The 19588-nt window shown below is 43.8% G+C and overlaps 2 protein-coding genes and 1 pseudogene across 6 annotated transcripts in view; all 3 read left to right on the forward strand.

Moving 5' to 3' along the window:
* Nucleotides 1-2972, forward strand: part of LOC113748348 (long-chain specific acyl-CoA dehydrogenase, mitochondrial-like) — a 5251-nt pseudogene extending 2279 nt beyond the window's left edge.
* Nucleotides 2973-9364: 6392 nt separating this feature from the next.
* Nucleotides 9365-12399, forward strand: acadl (acyl-CoA dehydrogenase long chain). Its single transcript, XM_010743856.3, has 11 exons — nt 9365-9521; nt 9996-10163; nt 10267-10404; nt 10496-10660; nt 10731-10797; nt 10879-11043; nt 11128-11229; nt 11341-11454; nt 11543-11670; nt 11759-11845; nt 12053-12399. Exons 1-11 carry the CDS (start codon nt 9448-9450, stop codon nt 12144-12146), a joined length of 1302 nt encoding a protein of 433 aa, XP_010742158.3. The 5' UTR covers nt 9365-9447; the 3' UTR covers nt 12147-12399.
* Nucleotides 12400-13655: 1256 nt separating this feature from the next.
* The window catches only part of LOC104929357 (microtubule-associated protein 2), a 46179-nt gene continuing 40246 nt past the window's right edge, over nt 13656-19588 (forward strand). For 4 of the 5 annotated variants that reach the window (XM_027291405.1, XM_027291404.1, XM_027291407.1 and 1 more), the window contains exon 1: nt 13700-13793. The gene's annotated coding sequence lies outside the window, so the exon portion shown is untranslated. Of the gene's footprint in view, nt 13794-19588 lie in introns of all 5 variants that reach the window. The other variant, XM_027291408.1, reaches the window with a different exon arrangement.

A 19588-nucleotide genomic window follows, 5' to 3' on the forward strand; every position in this document is an offset into this window, starting at 1 on the left:
CATGCGCTCACTCAGACATCTCTGTCCTGTCCCAGCTGGTTCTCCGTGTGTCTGTTGTCAGGTAGAAAAATGTTTAAATCTGGTTTTATGGGCTGAGAAATGTTTGCGGTCGAGACAGGTGCTCTCTCAGCCACTGCGAGGTACAACACAACAAATAACTCATATTATTCAGTTCTTCAGCGTAATGTTCAGTTTGTAAGTGCACGTTTCAATAAAAGCGACGAGATTCATGTTTATCGTGCACATAGTTTTGATGATCAGTTATTTAAAGGTTACTTTGTCTTAGAAAGCAGGCAAAGTGATCTGCATGCAGCAGGCAGGGTGTAACCTTTGACACACTCCATCACCGCGTCAGCTGAGGTCGAGTTTAATTTGAAAATCCATACCAGGCGGAAATGCAGTCTGAAACTAGAATTTAAAATAAAGTTTTGTGTCAGTGTGTAAACATTGGGTTGAAAACTTTTTTTATTTATTTATTCTATTTACCTTACACTGTGTCATGGTTCTAATTTTAAAAGTTTTTTGTGTGCAAATAATAATAATAATAAAATAAATAATAATAATAATAATAATGATAATAAAAAATTCATCATTCCTCCCAGACACATCAGCCCCAGCATCTCAGGCAGCCCGTCCCCCGTCCAAGCCCTCCGTGCCAAGAACCTGACAGACATCGGACACGTCGGATCTTCAGCGAGGACCATGATATCTTCAGAGAAAGCGTCAGGCGCTTCTATCAAGACGAATCATCCCACACCACAAGGAGTAGGTGCAGGGGTCACCCTCAAAAAGAGATATTAAACAAAGAGCATGAAAAGAAGTAAAACAACCGCAAAGTGAATGAATCACAGTTACTAACAGTCCCTCTTTCTTGTTCCAGGTGGAGAAGGCTGGTCAGGTGAGCAGGGAGGTTTGGGAGAAGGCCGGTGACAAGGCATGCTGAATGTGTTGGTACCAGAGGAGAACGGTGGCGTCGGAGGAGATGTGTATTCTGCAGCTGTCACGTGGGAGGAGCAGTGAGTTATCCTAAAATAAAAAACATTCTCATACGAGGTAAACACCAACAAGAACGTATTCAATGAGATCTCTTTCTGTCCGTCAGAATGTATTCCAACTGCACGGGTCCAGGTTTTGCCTTACACTCTGACATCGCCGTGCCTTAATCAGCAACTATGGAAGCAAGGAGCAGATCGAACGCTTCATCCCCGAGGCGACTGCTGGGAGATGCTCTGCGCTATTGCCATGACGGAGCCGGGAGCAGGCAGGTCAGGAGTGAGCATAGGCGTGATGTAAACGAAATGTTTAGCAGTAGTTGACCTATCGCCTTTTTTCAGTGATCTTCAAGGTGTGAGGACGAACGCCAAGAAGGACGGCAGCGACTGGATCCTCAATGGCAACAAGGTACGAGTCATAAAAGCAAAACCGGTCATGTCATGGCATCTGAACATCAGTTTGAAATAGTTTCCATCTCACCTCTTCAGGTGTTCATCACAAACGGTTGGATGGCCGATCTGGTGTTGGTAGTAGCCGTGACAAACCGTGAGGCAAAGTCCGGCACATGGCTCAGTATTTTCCTGGTGGAGAACGGCATGAAGGGCTTCCAGAAAGGACGCAAGCTGGAGAAGATCGGACTGAGGCCAGGTACTGGAGCTGTTTCCATCAGTCTCCTCCCATCCCTCCAAAAGGTGGATGTCAGGGCGCTGTGAGTCATCTCACTTGTTTCTTTTCTCCTTTTTTCGAAGGACACAGCGAACTGTTTTCGAGGATGTGCGGCTCCCAGCTAGCGCCCTCTTGGGGGAACCCAACAAGGGATTCTACTACCTGATGAATGAACTGCCTCAGGTGAAAGGAAACGGGCAACATTAGGTCCAGCCCCACCGGGTCATCACAGCTACACACAACTTGCTTGTGTGTTTTACTTACTTTGTCTGTTCATTGCTCTTTTGGTGTAGGAGCGGCTGGTGATTGCGGGATGGCCGTAGCGAGCTGTGAGTTCATGTTTGAGGAAACCAGGAGTTACGTGCTGCAGAGGAGGCTTTCGGCAAGACGATCGCTCACCTACAGGTTTGTGCTCTGTTTGTTACTGCAGCCAACAATTCAGGCTTTGGATCTAGGTCTAACTTTTTTTTATTGCACTATTTTTTTCCACAGACAGTTCACACAAGCTTGCAGAGCTTAAGACTGAGATCTGTGTTGCCCGAGCCTTTGTAGATAACGGCCTTCAGCTGCACACCGAGAAACGCCTGGACGCCACCTCGGCTTCTATGGCCAAGTACTGGTGAGGACATATTTTTTTAATATATCAGCATAAAAAAAATCTTGCTTTCATTTGTGTTTTTTTGTTAAGGTCCTTCACTTCTCTCCAGGGCATCTGACCTCCAGAACAGAGTGGCTACCAGTGCCTGCAGCTCCATGGAGGCTGGGGCTACATGTGGGAATACCCCATCGCTAGTAAGTAGTGTATAATCTGTGTAACAAGGAGAGTAGGGACTACTAATTTGTAGGGGGTTGTTTGTAATCAGTACCAAAAGAAGTCTTCAAAACAAGGCAAGAGAGTCGGTGCCACATTTATTCCCATCCCTCCCCATGATTTTTCCATCGCCCTGAGAAATTTCTTTTAAATGTTGCTGAACTTGTCCTTACGTCTTTCCAGAGCGTTTGTGGACTCCCGTGTTCAGCCCATCTACGGAGGCACCAATGAGATCAGAAAGAGCCATCGCTCGCAACATCGTCAGCCAGAAGTGAGAAATTGGATTTTCACGGTGGAGGAGCATGCATGGGCTGATTTACACATTCTAAAAAAATAAATTAATGTACAGTCATGGAAAGTCGGGTACGGCATTAGAATTAGGTTTAAATCAAGACGTTTAACTTTGAGAAGGTGAAAACATAAATTATATTAAAAAACTAAAGATAACATTTTTATATATTACTGTAGTATTTGTAACACATTCACTGAAAAATCACAGACTCCTGAAATAAATATACTCAACGTATTTTTGTTTGTGTTATTACTTCTTTGTGCATTATGTAGTTATAGAAGAGCTTTATCTTCAGATCTTATTGCCTTTATGTTCACACTGAACGTGTCCAACTATGACGTGCCACTCGGTGAAATAAATCCAGAACAGATGAGCAAAACACCGGCTCTAGTTCAGACTTTTCACAGCCACCGTAGATTCTCCTTCAGACTAGGCAGGAGTAGTTTGAGGTGACGAGTCAGCAACTAAATCACTAGATGCCGTTAAATCCAAACATACCTGACCCTTTAAAATTAGAGTTTGGACATGTGTGTGTACGTCTGCTTTTGTTTTTATGACACATATGGACCATATACCCTGAGGAGGATATGAATATGGAAAAATCATCCAAATTCGAGTGTTTTAGGTTCATACCTCTTCATTTGCTCATTTTTTTGGGTAAGCACTGACATAACCGATGCAAAGTGATGACCTGTTCCTCACAAAGGTCCATTAAAGCTCCTGCCTCTCTGCTGTCTTCCCTCCATCAGTAGGTGGCAGTGTGTGCATGCACAAAGCTGGCAGAGATTTGACAAATGAGCAGACTTCCTTCTGATTCCATTGCAGCGTGAACTCCAGCAGACACAAGCAGACTGTTGAATGTGCCTGGATGGTTTAAGCACATTTTCTCAAAGTTTCAGCCTCAGCTCTTGCAGACTAGGGACGATGATTGCTACACCTCTTCTCATTTACCCTCCTGTTTTATTGTACATATTTAGGCATCAACATGAGTTTAATAGATTATATTTTACAGCATACAGTACCAATATGTTGAAAAACACCCACATCAGAGGAAGCAGACGCATCCCACACACGCCTCAGCCTGGAGGGGGAACAAGGTGTAGCTACTGCTCATGATGCATCTTCCACCCATTTCTTTCTCTTCCTATCACTCCCCCCTCCTCTCTACCCTCTCTCCCTTGGCACGCCTCCGCGTTTCCCCCCTCTCGCCCCTCCTTTCCTTCTCCATCTTTCCTCAGCAACAGCCACACCCCGGTGCTTCAGCTCTGCACTCATTCCACTGCGGCCAGAGCTTTACCCCTTTTTTTTCTCACAGCAAAGCGTCAGTCATGGTGCTGAGATGCAGAACATGACTCAACATTTCATTTACTGCAAAATCACACAGACACACATGTGTCTTCTGCATGCATTTGTTGCACATGTGCACTCTAAATATGTTTGCACACAAACTGTCATACAGTATAAGCGCCATGCGTATTACAGCCACACAAATCTCTCTGCGCGCACACTGCTGCACTTACGGTAGTGGGCTTGCGATGGGAGGGATCAGAGTGCCCCACACCGCTCTCCCTTCACTCACCACAGGTTATTAGAGCCGCTCAGCAGCCAAACCTCAGGTAAGAGCTCAAGCTCTTGTTTTTCTCATTGTACAGGGCCAGATTCTGATTCTGTCAAAGCAGACTGAATGTAGAGGATCAGGGGTTTTAATGCAACTTTAATGCAGCTGTGAAAGTTTGTATTTTTAAATAAAAGTGCATAAAATGTTGGCATTGGTCTCCTCTAATCCTGCGCGTCAGTGGTTTGGATGTGCAGCAATTAGAGGTGTGAATGGATCATGAGAGGGTGTTTGTGACTTAAAGTCGCCTTTCAGTTCAGATTTGTTTAAATTATTTGTGCATGTAAAAGATGAAAATGTTCATTTGTTGTTTTAATTGTGGTATCTCGCTGCGTCCTGGGTGCGCCTCTCCCTGCAGCAGCCTGCGCCTTTGTTTCTGGTCCACGCCTGTATGGTGCGGAAACCGGCGCTGCTGCCGGCTTTTCACTGCAGCACACTAACCTGTGAAGAAAAGGCAGTGACTTGAGCATGTAGAGGTTATTTAACCATAGTCCATAACAGTGTATGCGTGTGTATACTGGCTCATGTCTTGCCCATGAACCATGGTTTGTTGGATATTGGGAGTAGCCCAGCTCGTAGTTGGCATCTTGTCTGCCACAGTCGGTTGCATTTGCAGTCATTGCCAGCTTGCATCAGCAAAAGGTAGCTCAGCTTTCCCTTTGAAGAGGTGAATTTATAAAACCTTCATGTTATTAGTTAATTTGATCTGTTATAAGAGACCCTGATTCTCCAGCTTCAAGCCACAATGGAGTCTCTCCCTGATGGGTTCTAATGTCTTTTTCTTTCTATATATCATGCCATAATAAACATAATTAGAAATGTTCAGGCCTTCCATTAAGTGTGCATCCTGTTCCAACCGCCTCCTTTTAGTGTTGCCTCTAGCCTTCACATGCCGAGGAGGACACGCAGGAACCAATCGACGTTCCCTGTCTGGAGGTGAAAACATATTCCTTTATGGAGAGAATTAACGCCTCACATGCAACTGCACTCCAGTTTTTTTTAGGTTACTCATCAAGACCGCTGTATGGATGTGATTTATATCATAAAAACAACACCTTGAAATATCACGCTGGCAGATGTCGTATCATTCGCGTTTAGTTTAAAATCTCAGCTGTGCTCCTGCCTCCGATTCTCCAGTCGCTTGCATACAAGTTTTAATAAACATGCAGAATTGTTTTTACACATATCAACGTTGTCGGTTTTGACAAATGTCCAGCCTCCAACAGGCTGTGGCAGTATTCTCTATAGGTGCCAAAGAAAGGTTAAAACTGAAAAGATGACCTTCTTTTTAGAAAGACCGTTCCCAGAGAGTTATTCCTTCCCCAGTGAGATGTTTATTGAGTTCAAGAGTAATGCCTTGGGACGTTGTTCGGTGTATATTAACCCACAAGGTAAATGCAAAGGATGGGTCGGGAAGATGGACATATGACCACAATACAGTTGCTTGTATCATCATGTAATTGGAGTTCCTTGCCCCTTTTCAACTTGGGTGTTCTTGGTTTTGGGGTTGACAAGTCCTTACAGTCGAGATGTGCCTCTCCTGTAAGGACAAGCTCTCCATCAAGCCAGATTGGGCTGAGTCTAATCAACTGATGGAAGTAATTGAAATGACCTTATAATCAGGGAAACAGCATAAGTGTAGTTAGTGTCTGTGTGGGTTTAACTTGCATAGTGTGGAGATCTTAAAGTTACTTGCTACAGTTTGCGTTTGTGCGCCTGATTAGGAGCGTTTGTGTTCGTTGTGGTAGCCTATACATTAGCTCCACTCTTGCGTTTCACAACCACGGTGCGGAAATCCACAACCACCTCCCTGCATCCACGACTAGGCATAGGACGTTAAGTATATTTCCCAACGTCAATTCTGGTAGAGTGCGTTGTACAAAGTCCTGAAACCACAGAACCACTCTGCGCTCCACTGAAATTAAGACACGCCTGTTTGGCTTGGTGCTTCTCTTGGGAAAGAATTGTATTGGAACAGTGTTTGCGGTAAATATCAGTTTTTTTTCTGGATTTGTTTGTGGATTTAAACTGGTTTTGGATGTATTTAAGAGAGATGTGATCATCTTTAGAAGAATATTTGGTGTCCGCTCTGGTTTGGTGTCATGAACAAGGTGACAGTGCAGTCCGGGTCCATGAGTGCAGGTGTGTGAGGACTTGCGATGCGTCTTTGCCTCCTGTGCGCATCGCGTCTGAGACCTTTTGCACTACAGTGTCCTAATGCCGGCCGAGCTGGCAGCATGGGCTTTAGTACACGATTAAGTCCTTGACGTGAGAAGGATCTAATCTAATTCCAACGTCACACAGGAACCAAAACACCTGCATGTGGAAGCAAGAATCCATTTTCAAAGGATGAATGTAAGTTATTGTGTTGCAGCTCCAAGGCTGAACGGCCCAGTGTGGGTCAGTAGGGTGGGTTTCCTTGATTCATCGTCGTGTTGAGCCCTGGAAAATAGGCGCCACCAGCTATTTATCTCAACCAACCAGCTCCTAATATTTGCATAACAGTAGTCAATGGAAACATGCATTCATTTCATGTGTCTCTTACTGGTTTTTCCTTAAAAATTTGGGTGAAATTTTGTGCCCCAGTTTGGTGGAAACATCAAATGTCTTGTCCAGGACTCTAAAAAGGACATTGTATTAAAGAAAGCAACCAACATGCTGTTGCACAGAGGACAGAATGGACATTTCCCTTGGAAAAAGCTTTGTTGGGTAGCAGCTTATGGTGACAAAAAAAATGAAGTAAAGCCCTCCAGTGCTTTGTATTGGCAGCACGTACAATCTGCAGTCCAGATGTTTGTTTGAAACAGCTGTTAAAATGATACCTGCGTCCTCACAACCAAAGTATGGACAGATGCTTAAGTTCAATGGTTTCGAGCAGACTAGTCTCATTGAGAACAAGCAAGCTTCAGTGTATTGAGTTGATTTAAAGCTGTTTAGTGGCTTTATAAGATCCGTCCTCGGTACAGGCAAGTCTCTCTAACCATTCAATCCACCTGCTTACCCTTGAACCATCTCCATCGACGGCGACTAGCACCAGTTCCCAAATAAGCCCTGAACAGGAGTGTATCATTCATTCCCACGGACAAATGCCCATCAACAGAGAATACTCTCATGCAGGGCGTTCACACACTCCATATTGGCAATCCGGAATATTCTCCTTTGCTTCCGATCTTTGTGTTGCAACCATGTTTAGCTAATGTCTTGAGGTCAGCGTGATAATGGCAAGGTTTGCACATGACAGGCGGTACAAGGACAAAGAATACAACCCGCCTACCGGGGCGCTTGTTAACAAGTTGAATTGCTCGAGTACAGCAAGCCACTCCATTTTGAGCATGTGCCTCAAACATTCCCCCGCCTCTAGAAAGCTTTCTTAGTTAGATCAGTTTGCAGGGACGGTGCACCAACAACACGTTCAAGACAAAAAATGTGCTATGTTCACACGGAGCTATGACAAAGGAAGTTTATGCGTCTCTGGTCTTAAAGCGCGGTTATGACATATAAGGATGTTCAGCTTTAAATTGCGGTTCACACCCCTAATTGCACATGAAGAAGGCAGGCCAATTGGGCTGGTTTGACTATTCTGGAATAATATTATGGTGGGTGTCCGGCTGCTTATATGTGCCAGCTTGTGTCCCTGCTGTGTTTTAATGTTAGAAAATCACCAAACCTGGGCTAGAAATTTTTTTTGGCCTTGCAGTTAAGGTCAAAGTGGTGAGAAATTTCGGGTTTAATACATTTTTTTGATGACAACAAGCAGTTTTTTTCATGCTTTAAATCAGGTTTAATTGCGTTCCCAAAAAGCATGAGTTCTTCAAAATCTATGAAGGAAAATAAAATTTCACTTGTCCATCAAAGACGGAAACTCTTTTGAGACTTAATAGCAGCCTAAATGATGTACTAGAAGCAACATACCGCAGTTAACATTGAGACTGGTCCTGGTCTGTCAGACCCCGGAACCTGGGCCAAAAGTTGGGGAAGAAACCGCTAATGAGCCTTAGCGTCTTCCTGAATGGGCAGGACCTTCGTTTAGCCTAGCACAGAGGCTAAACTGTTAGCGCTGCAGCCTTTTAAATGAATTTCCAGATGTTTCAAGCTAAACAGGTCGAGATTTGTTTTCCTCTCCATCCTTTCACAAACAGCAGTTGTAGGCTAATACACGCATGTAGGAATCAATGAGCCTCATTGTCAGAGTCAATGGAGTGTTTAGGACTCAGCGTCTGCATGGTTTTCTCAATTTTCGTCTCAATGTGAGCTGTTTTTTCAGTTGATCCATCAAGGGAATCTAATGTCCATGGAAAAGAGTCACAAGGATCTAGGCCGCTCAGGGTCGGGGAGCTTCCTAAATGAAACCAAGCATCCTTTTACTGTTTAATTTACTCGTGAGTGTCCATCTCTGTTCCTGTGTGCATCTGCTTGTAGGGTTAAGTTTGGTTGAACGGAAACCCCCACCAATTCACACACTGCAGCTCATAAAGCCGTGTGAAGCGTAGAAACAGATGTATGGCATGAATGCCTTGCTGGTAATCACGTTCCCTGTAAGTCTTAACTGGACTGCAGGAACACAGCAAGCTGAGTGTGTGTAGACGACCTCCTGCCCTGCTTCCAAGAAGGGATTTTAACTGTGACCGCCCCTGATGGTCTGAAGAGGACTACCACAAATCTAACGTATTCTGTGAACTGCTGTGACAATGTGCCAGTTTCCTGTGTGTGGATCAATACTATCAAAACTATAATTTAAAATTAGCCTGAGGAGCATTGTACTGCAACATTTGTACTTTAGGTACATTTTGCTGATAATACTTAGTACATTTTTAAACGCAGGACTTTTACTTGTAGTATTTTCAGTCTGCTATTTGCACTCTTACTTCAGTAAAGTATCTGAATACTTCTTCCACCTCTGGTTTATTTCAGCTCAATCTGACAAAGAACTACAAACAAAGATCCTGTGTTTCTGTAACCCGGAGGTGGAGCCAGAGAAACTACAGAGTGATCCCTCTTCATTCGCAGCCTCAGTCAGACTCTCTGTCCTGTCCCTGCGTGTTCTCCGTGTGTCTGTTTTCAGGTAGAAAAATGTTTAAATCTTGTTTTACTGGGCTGAGAAATGTTTCCGGTCGACGACAGGTGCTCTCTGCAGCCACTGCGAGGTACAACACAACAAACAATTCAATATTTATTCAGTTCTTCAGCGTAATGTTCAGTTTGTAAGTGCACGTTTCAATAAAAGCGACGAGATTCATGTTTATTCGTGCACATTGTTTGATTGATCAGTTATTTAAAGGTTACTTTATCTTAGAAAGCATGCAAAGTGATCTGCATGCAGCAGTCAGTGTTTAACCTTTGACACACTTCCATCACCGCGTCAGCTGAGGTCGAGTTTTAATTTGAAAATCCATACCAGGCGGAAATGCATTCTGAAACTAGAATTTAAAAATAAAGTTTTGTGTCAGTGTGTAAACATGTGTGAAAAGTTTTTTTATTTTATTTATTCTATTTAACTTGCACTGTGTCATGGTTCTAATTTTAAAAAGTCATTTTGTGTCCGAAATAATACATAATAATAAAATAAATAATAATAATAATAATAATAATGATAATAAAAAATTCATCATTCCTCCCAGACTACATCAGTCCCAGCATCTCAGGCAGCCCGTCCCCCGTCCAGAGCCCTCCAGTGCCAAGAACCTGACAGACATCGGGACACGTCGGATCTTCAGCGAGGACCATGATATCTTCAGAGAAAGCGTCAGGCGCTTCTATCAAGACGAAGTCATCCCACACCACAAGGAGTAGGTGCAGGGGTCACCCTCAAAAAGAGATATTAAACAAAGAGTAAAACAACCGCAAAGTGAATGAATCACAGTTACTAACAGTCCCTCTTTCTTGTTCCAGGTGGGAGAAGGCTGGTCAGGTGAGCAGGGAGGTTTGGGAGAAGGCCGGTGAACAAGGCATGCTGAATGTGTTGGTACCAGAGGAGAACGGTGGCGTCGGAGGAGATGTGTATTCTGCAGCTGTCACGTGGGAGGAGCAGTGAGTTATCCTTAAAATAAAAACAATTCTCATATCGAGGTCAAACACCAACAAGAACTGTATTCAATGAGATCTCTTTTCTGTCCGTCAGAATGTATTCCAACTGCACGGGTCCGGGTTTTGCCTTACACTCTGACATCGCCGTGCCTTATATCAGCAACTATGGAAGCAAGGAGCAGATCGAACGCTTCATCCCCGAGGCGACTGCTGGGAGATGCATCTGCGCTATTGCCATGACAGAGCCGGGAGCAGGCAGGTCAGGAGTCGAGCATAGGCGTGATGTAAACGAAATGTTTAGCAGTAGTTGACCTATCACCTTTTTTCAGTGATCTTCAAGGTGTGAGGACGAACGCCAAGAAGGACGGCAGCGACTGGATCCTCAATGGCAACAAGGTACTGAGTCATAAAAGCAAAACCGGTCATGTCGTGGCATCTGAACATCAGTTTGAAATAGTTTCCATCTCACCTCTTCAGGTGTTCATCACAAACGGTTGGATGGCCGATCTGGTGTTGGTAGTAGCCGTGACAAACCGTGAGGCAAAGTCCCCGGCACATGGCATCAGTATTTTCCTGGTGGAGAACGGCATGAAGGGCTTCCAGAAAGGACGCAAGCTGGAGAAGATCGGACTGAAGGCTCAGGTACTGGAGCTCCCATCCCTCCAAAAGGTTGATGTCAGGGCGCTGTGAGTCATCTCACTTGTTTCTTTTCTCCTTTTTTCGAAGGACACAGCTGAACTGTTTTTCGAGGATGTGCGGCTCCCAGCTAGCGCCCTCTTGGGGGAACCCAACAAGGGATTCTACTACCTGATGAATGAACTGCCTCAGGTGAAAGGAACACGGGCAACATCAGGTCCAGCCCCACCGGGTCATCACAGCTTACACAACCTTGTTTGTGTGTTTACTTACTTTGTTCTGTTCATTGCTCTTTTGGTGTAGGAGCGGCTGGTGATTGCGGGGATGGCCGTAGCGAGCTGTGAGTTCATGTTTGAGGAAACCAGGAGTTACGTGCTGCAGAGGAAGGCTTTCGGCAAGACGATCGCTCACCTACAGGTTTGTGCTGTATTTGTTACTGCAGCCAACAATTCAGGCTTTGGATCTAGGTCTAACTTTTTTTATTGCATCTATTTTTTCTCCACAGACAGTTCAGCACAAGCTTGCAGAGCTTAAGACTGAGATCTGTGTTGCCCGAGCCTTTGTAGATAACTGCCTTCAGCTGCACACCGAGAAACGCCTGGACGCCACCTCGGCTTCTATGGCCAAGTACTGGTGAGGACATATTTTTTTAATATATCAGCATAAAAAAAATCTTGCTTTCATTTGTGTTTTTTGTTAATGTCCTTCAACTTCTCTCCAGGGCATCTGACCTCCAGAACAGAGTGGCTACTCAGTGCCTGCAGCTCCATGGAGGCTGGGGCTACATGTGGGAATACCCCATCGCTAAGTAAGTACTGTATAATCTGTGTAACAAGGAGAGTAGGGACTACTTCATTTGTAGGGGGTTGTTTGTAATCAGTACCCAAAAGAAGTCTTCAAAACAAGGCACAGAGTCGGTGCAACATTTATTCCCATCCCTCCCCACGATTTGTTTCCATCGCCTCTGAGAAATTTCTTTTAAATGTTGCTGAACTTGTCTCTTACGTCTTTCCAGAGCGTTTGTGGACTCCCGTGTTCAGCCCATCTACGGAGGCACCAATGAGATCATGAAAGAGCTCATCGCTCGCAACATCGTCAGCCAGAAGTGAGAAACATGGACGTTTTCACGGTGGAGGAGCACTGCATGGGCTGGTTTACACATTCTAAAAAAATACATTAATGTACAGTCATGGAAAGTCGGGTACGGCATTAGAATTAAGTTTAAAGCAAGACTGTTTAACTTTTGAGAAGGTGAAAACATAAATTATATTAAAAACTAAAGATAACATTTTTATATATTACTGTAGTATTTGTACACATTTCACTGAAAAATCAGACTCCTGAAATAAAATACTCAACGTATTTTTATTTGTGTTATTACTTTCTTGTGTACTTTATGTAGTTGTAGAAGAGCTTTATTTTTCAGATCTATATGCCTTTATGTTCATACTGAACGTGTCCAACTATGACTGTCCCCTCGGTGAAATAAATCCAGAACAGATCGGCTCTAGTTCGGGCTTTTCACAGCCACCGTAGATTCTCCTTCAGGCTAGGCAGGAGTAGCTGAGGTGACGAGTCAGCGACTAAATCACTAGATGCCGTTAAATCCTACATACCTGACCCTTTAAAATTCGAGTTTGGACAATGTGTGCGTACGTCTGCTTTTGTTTTATGACACATGATGGACCATATACCCTGAGGAGGATATGAATATTGGAAAAAATCATCCAAACTTCGATGTTTTTAGGTTCATACCTCTTCATTTGTTCATTTTTTTGGGTAAGCACTGACATAACCGATGCAAAGTGATGAACTGTTCTGATGAATCTCCTGCTTCTCTGGTGCGCTGTCTTCCCTCCATCAGTAGGTGGCAGTGTGTGCATGCACAAAGCTGGCAGAGATTTGACAAATGAGCAGACTTTCCTTCTGATTCCATTGCAGCTGAACTCACAGCAGACACAAGCAGACTGTTGAATGTGCCTGGATGGTTTAAAGCACATTTTTTCAAAGTTTCAGCCTCAGCTCTTGCAAACTAGGGACGATGATCGCTACACCTTCTTCTCATTTGCCCTCCTGTTTTTTATTGTACATATTTAGGCATCAAACCTGAGTTTAATAGATTATATTTTACAGCATACAGTACCAATATGTCTGAAAAACACCCACATCAGTGGAGGCAGACAGCATCCACACCACGCCTCAGCCTGGAGGGGGAACAAGAGTGTAGCTACTGCTCACTGATGCATCTTCCACCCATTTCTTTCTCTTCCTATCATCCTCCCCCCTCCTCTCCCACCCTCTCTCCCCTTGGCATCGCCTCCACGTTTCCCCCCTCTCGCCCCTCCTTTCCTTCTCCATCTTTCCTCAGCAACAGCCACACCCCGGTGCTTCAGCTCTGCACTCATTTCCACTGCGGACAGAGCTTTACCCCCTTTTTTTTCTCACAGCAAAGCGTCAGTCATGGTGCTGAGATGCAGAACAATGACTCAACATTTCATTTACTGCAAAATCACACATACACACATGTGTCTTCTGCATGCATTTGTTGCACATGTGCACTCTAAATATGTTGCACACAAACTGTCATACAGTATAAGCCTGCCATGCGTATTACAGCCACACACAAATCTCTCTGCGCGCACACTGCTGCACTTACGGTAGCTGGGCTTGCGATGGGAGGGATCAGAGTGCCCCACACCGCTCTCCGTTCACTCACTCACAAGGTTATTAGAGCCGCTCAGCAGCCTAAACCTCAGGTAAGAGCTCAAGCTCTTTGTTTCTCATTGTACAGGGGCAGATTCTGATTCCTGTCAAAGCAGACTGAATGTAGAGGATCAGGGGTTTTAATGCAACTTTAATGCAGCTGTGAAAGTTTGTAGTTTTAAATAAAAGTGCATATAAATGTTGGCATTGGTCTCCTCTAATCCTGCGCGTCATGGTTTGGATGTGCAGCAATGTAGAGGTGTGAAATGATGCATGAGAGGGTGTTTGTGACTTAAAGTCGCCTTTCAGTTCAGATTTTTTAAATTATTTGTGCATGTAAAAGATGAAAATGTTCATTTGTGTTTTAATTTGTGGTATCTCGCTGCGTCCTGGTGCGCCTCTCTCCTGCAGCAGCCTGCGCCTTTTGTTCTGGTCCACGCCTGTATGGTGCTGAAACCGGCGCTGCTGCCGGCTTTTCACTGCAGCACACTAACCTGTGAAGAAAGGCAGTGACTTGAGCATGTAGAGGTTATTTAACCATAGTCATAACAGTGTATGCGTGTGTATACTGGCTCATGTCTTGCCCATGAACCATGGTTTGTGGATATGGGAGTAGCCCAGCTCGTAGTTGGCATCTTGTCTGCCACAGTCGGTTGCATTTGCAGTCATTGCCAGCTTGCATCAGCAAAAGGTAGCTCAGCTTTCCCTTTGAAGAGGTGAATTTATAAAACATTTCATGTTATTTAGTTAATTTGATCTGTTATAATGAGACCCTGATTCTCCATGTCTTCAAGCCACAATGGAAGTCTCGCCCTGATAGGTTCTAATGTCTTTTTCTTTCTATATTTTCAGCCATAGATACAAATCTAGAAATGTCCAGGCTTCCATTAAGTGTGCATCTGTTCCAAACCTGCCTCCTTTTAGTGTCGCCTCAGCCTCCACATGCCGAGGAGAAGCAGGAACCGTAGACTTCCCATGTCTGGATGTGAAAACATTCCTTTATGGAGAGGAATTAACGCTCACATGCAACTGCACTCCAGTTTTTTTTAGGATTAGCTCATAAGGCCGCTGGTATGGATGTGATTATATCATAAAAACAACACCTTAATATCAAGCTGCAGATGTCGTATTTTCGGTAAAATCTCAGCTGTCTCTGCCTCTGATTCTTCAGTCCGCTTGCATACAAAGTGTAATAAACATGCAGGAATTTGTTTTACACATATCAACTTGCAGGGTTTTGCCAAAGTCCAGCTCCAACAGGCTGTGGCAGATATTCTCTTATGTGCCAAAGAAAGGTGAAAAGAAAGATGACCTTCTTTTTAGAAAGACCTTTTCCCAGAGAGTTTCCTTCCAGTGAGATGTTTATTGATTTCAAGTAAGCCTTGGACGTTGTTCGGTGTCAATTAACCCCACAAGCAATGCAAAGGATGGGCTGGAAGATGGACATATGACCACACATACAGTGTATTCATCAATTAATGAGTTCCTTGCCCTTTTCAACTTGGGTGTTTCTTGGTTTGGGGGGTTGACAAGTGCATTACAGTTGAGATGTGCCTCTCCTGTAAGGACAAGCCTCCATCAAGCCAGATTGGGCTGAGTCTAATCACTGATGAAGTAATTGAAATGACCTTAATCAGGGAACGGCAAGTTGAGTTAGTGTCTGTGTGTTTACTTGCATAAGCTGTGAGATCTAAAGTTACTTGTAGTGTACTCCTTCTGCGTTTGTGTGAATTATGAGCGTTTGTGTGTGAGCTATACATTTAGCCACTTCTTGCTTTTCCAACCACTGGGAAACCCAATCCACCTCCCTGCACCACGCAGGAACGTTAAGTATATTTCCCAACGTCAATTCTGGTTAGGTGCGCTGTCAAAGTCCTGAAACCACAGAACCACTCTGCGCTCCACTGAAATTAAGACACGCCATGTTGGCTGGTGCTTCTTCTTGGGAAAGAATTGTATTGGAACATTGTTTGCGGTAAATATCAGTTTCTGGATTTGTTTGTGGATTTAAACTGGTTTGGATGTATTTAAGAGATGATGTAGATCTCTTTAGAAGATATTTGTGTCCGCTCTGGTTTGGTGTCATTGAACAAGGTGAACAGTGCAGTCTGGTGCCATGAGTGCAGGTGTTTGAGGACTTGCGATGCGTCTTTGCCTCCTGCTGCTCATCGCGTCTGAGACCTTTTCACTACAGGTGTCTAATGCGAGCTGGCAGCACTGTGCTTTAGTACACGATTAAGTCTTGACTGTGAGAAGGATCTAATCTAATTCACATACGTCACACAGGAACCAAACAACCTGCATGTGGAGCAAGAATCCATTTTCAAAGGCTGAATTAAGTTGATTGTGTGCATCTCCAAGGCTGAACGGCCCAGTTGTCAATAGGTGGGTTTCCTTGAATTACATCGTCTTGTTGAGCCCTGGAAAATAAGCGCCACCAGCTATTTATCTCAACCAACCAGCTCCTAATATTTGCATAACAGTAGTCAATGGAAACATGCACTCATTTGCATTTTCTCTTACTGGTTTTCCTTAAAAATTTGGTGAAATTTTGTGCCCCATTTTGGTGGAAACATGCCAAATGTCTTGCTCAGGAACTTTAAAAAGGACATTGTATTAAAGAAAGCAAACCAACATGCTGTTGCAACAGAGGACAGATGGACATTTCCTTGGAAAAAGCTGTTGGGTAGCAGCTAAGGTGACAAGAATATGAAGTAAAGCCCTCCAGTTCTTTGTATTGCAGCACGTACAATCTGCAGTCCAGATGTTGTTGAAACAGCTGTTAAAATGAATACCTGCGTCTCACAACCAAAGTATGGACAGATGCTTTAAGTTCATTGGTTCTGAGCAGACTTTTCTCATTGAGAACAAGCAAGCTTCAAGTGTATTGAGTTTGATAAACGCTGTTTATGTGGCTTTATAAGATCCGTCCTCGGTACAGGCAAGTCTCTCTAACCATTCATCCACCCTGCTTACCCTTGAACCATCTCCATCTACGGCTGACTAGCAACCAGTCTCCCAAATAAGCCCTGACAGCTAGTGTCTCTATTCATTCCTCACGGACAATGCCCATCAACAGAGAATACTCTCATGCAGGGCGTTCACACACTCCAATATTGGCATCCGTAATATTCTCCTTTGCTTCCGATCTTTGTGTTGCAACCATGTTAGCTAATCCTTGAGGTCAGCGTGATAATGGCAGGTTTGTACATGACAGGCTGTAGAGAGAGACAAAGAATACAACCCGCCTACCGGGGCGCTTGTACAAGTTGAATTGGCTCGAGTACAGCAAATCCACTCCATGTTGAGCATGTGCCTCAAACCTTTCCCCTCCTCTAGAAAGCTTTCCTTATTTAGATCAGTTTGCATGGACGGGTGCCCAACAACACATTCCAAGACAAAAAATGTGCCGTATGTTCACACGGAGCTATTACAGGAAGTTTATGCGTCTCTGTCTTAGCGCGGTTATGACATATAAGGATAGTTCAGCTTTAAATTGCGGTTTCACACCCCTAATTGGCACATGAGAATGCAGGCAATTGGGCTGTTGACATATTCTGGATAATATTATGGTGGGTGTCTGCTGCTATATGTAGCCAGCTGTGTCCCTGCATGTGTTTTAATGTTAGAAAATCACCAAACCTGGGCTAGAATTTTTTTGGCCTTGCAGTTAAAGGTCAAGTGTGAAAGAAATTTCGGTTTTAATACATTTTTGTTGATGGACAACAAGTGGTTTTTCATGCTTAAAATCATGTTTAATTGCGTTCCCAAAAAGCATGAGTTCTTCAAAATCTATGAAGGGAAAATAAAATTTCACTTGTCCATCAAAGACGGAACTATTTTGAGACTTAATAGCAGCCTAAATGATGTACTAGAAGCACATACAGCAGTTACATTGGAGACTGGTCTGGTCTGTCAGACCCTGACCTGGGCCAACAGTGGGAAGAAACCGCTAATGAGCCTCAGCTTCTTCCTGAATGGGCCAGGGACCTTCTGTTAGCCTAGCACAGAGGCTAAACCATGTAGCGCTGCGGCCTTTATGATTTCCAGATGTTCAAGCTAAACAGCTAGATTGTTTTCTCTCCATCCTTTCGCAAACAGCAGTTGTAGGCTAATACACGGCATGTAGGAATCAATGAGCCTCATTGTCAGAGTCAATGGATTGTTAGAACATCAGGCTTCTGCATGTTTTTATTATGTTTTTTCTCAATGTGAGCATGTTTTTCAGTTGATCCATCAAGGGAATCTAATGTCATGGAAAAAGTCAACAAGGATCTAGGCCTCTCCGGGCCTGTAGCTTCCTAAATGAAACCAGAGCATCCCTTTTACTGTTAATTTACTTGTGAGTGTCCATCTCTGTTCCTGTGTGCATCTGCTTGTCAGGGTTGTATTTTGGTTGAACGGAAACCCCCACCAATTCACACACTGCAGCTCTGTAAAGCCAGTGTGAAACGTAGAAACAGATGTATGGCATGAATGCCTTGATGGTACATCACGTTCCTGTAAGTCTGTAACTGGACTGCAGGAACACAGCAGCTGAGTGTGTGTAGACGACCTCCTGGCCTGCTTCCAAGAAGAGTTTTTACTGTGACCGCCCCTGAATGGGTCTGAAGAAGGACTTACCAGCAAATCTAACATCCTCTATCAGGCATGTAGCAGCCAGAGGGAGATGAGGATGATGAAGGATGTAATTTCGGGCAAATCCACCAATAATCTCAGAGTCCTAGTTTTGCAGAGTTCTGTTTACCCACCATTTAACCCTGGAAATGATGAGTTGATTAAATGAAGGAATATCATGAACAATTTTCAATTAATTGTTCAGGTCATTTTTTTTTTTTTTACTGCTTTATCACTGTAACCTGAACCCATTTTGGTACATCTAAGCCCCCCTAAGGGTGATTTGCAGATATGTTGGTCCCCTTAACTAGCTCATCTAGGTAAATACCAGAAATTCTCTAAACTAATCCCAATTAATTAAATTTTTTAAATGAATACTATATAGAATACATATATAAATGCTTGTTGCACCCTCATACTACACTGTTGTGGGTTTCTCATTCACGAGGATCCTCTTCCCCAAACTGTCTGTGTTGTTTTTGAAGTGTTGACTGTGCCTACTGGCCTATTGGGACCATCAAGGGCCCCCCTCACCAAGGCAACCCCTGCCATGGAAACAAGCCCCTCAAAGGAATGACCCTTTTTGAGTACCAGTGTGTAGACCCTCTGTGTGGCTCTACCTCGCTCTGTAGTAAGAGGATACAGGCTGGAGCCTGGAAAACATTCATTTCTTTTCCGCCTCTCTTTGAGCCATTTTTAGCATTCAAAGGACCAAAAAAGTTGAGTGGAAACCACAAACAGAGCCGATGTACACGTACGACAGGGGATGTATTCCCAAGGCGCTGTCTAAGTGGAGGTGGGGTGGGAGACTTCAGGTCACCTCATTAAATCACAGAGCATAAATCCTGGTAGAAAGGGGAGCAGATAGCTTTATTTTAGTGCATCAACAGATTTTAATGAATGGCCTCTTGGGAAGGAAAGTAGTCTCCGTTTTAATGCCGACACTAGCTGGTGATAAACTGGGGATACGGCCTAGATTTCCATGTGTGCTGTGATGTGTTGTACTTTCATTGAGCATTTCCTAAAACAGAAATCTGTTGGAGAATGACCAGAATAAATAATTTGATTACACACAATACAGTACTACAGTGTGTGTTTAGTCAGCAAATTCCTTAGATAATGAGACTTTCTGATGGAAATACTAATAAAATTACTTTTCCTAATGCATGGTCTTTATAATTTAAGTCATGTCGTATATCCTGGCATCTAAATCACATGCCAACTGTAGCCC

This window comes from Larimichthys crocea, chromosome XIX (genome assembly GCF_000972845.2).
Source record: "Larimichthys crocea isolate SSNF chromosome XIX, L_crocea_2.0, whole genome shotgun sequence".
Classification (NCBI taxonomy): Eukaryota; Metazoa; Chordata; class Actinopteri; family Sciaenidae; genus Larimichthys; species Larimichthys crocea.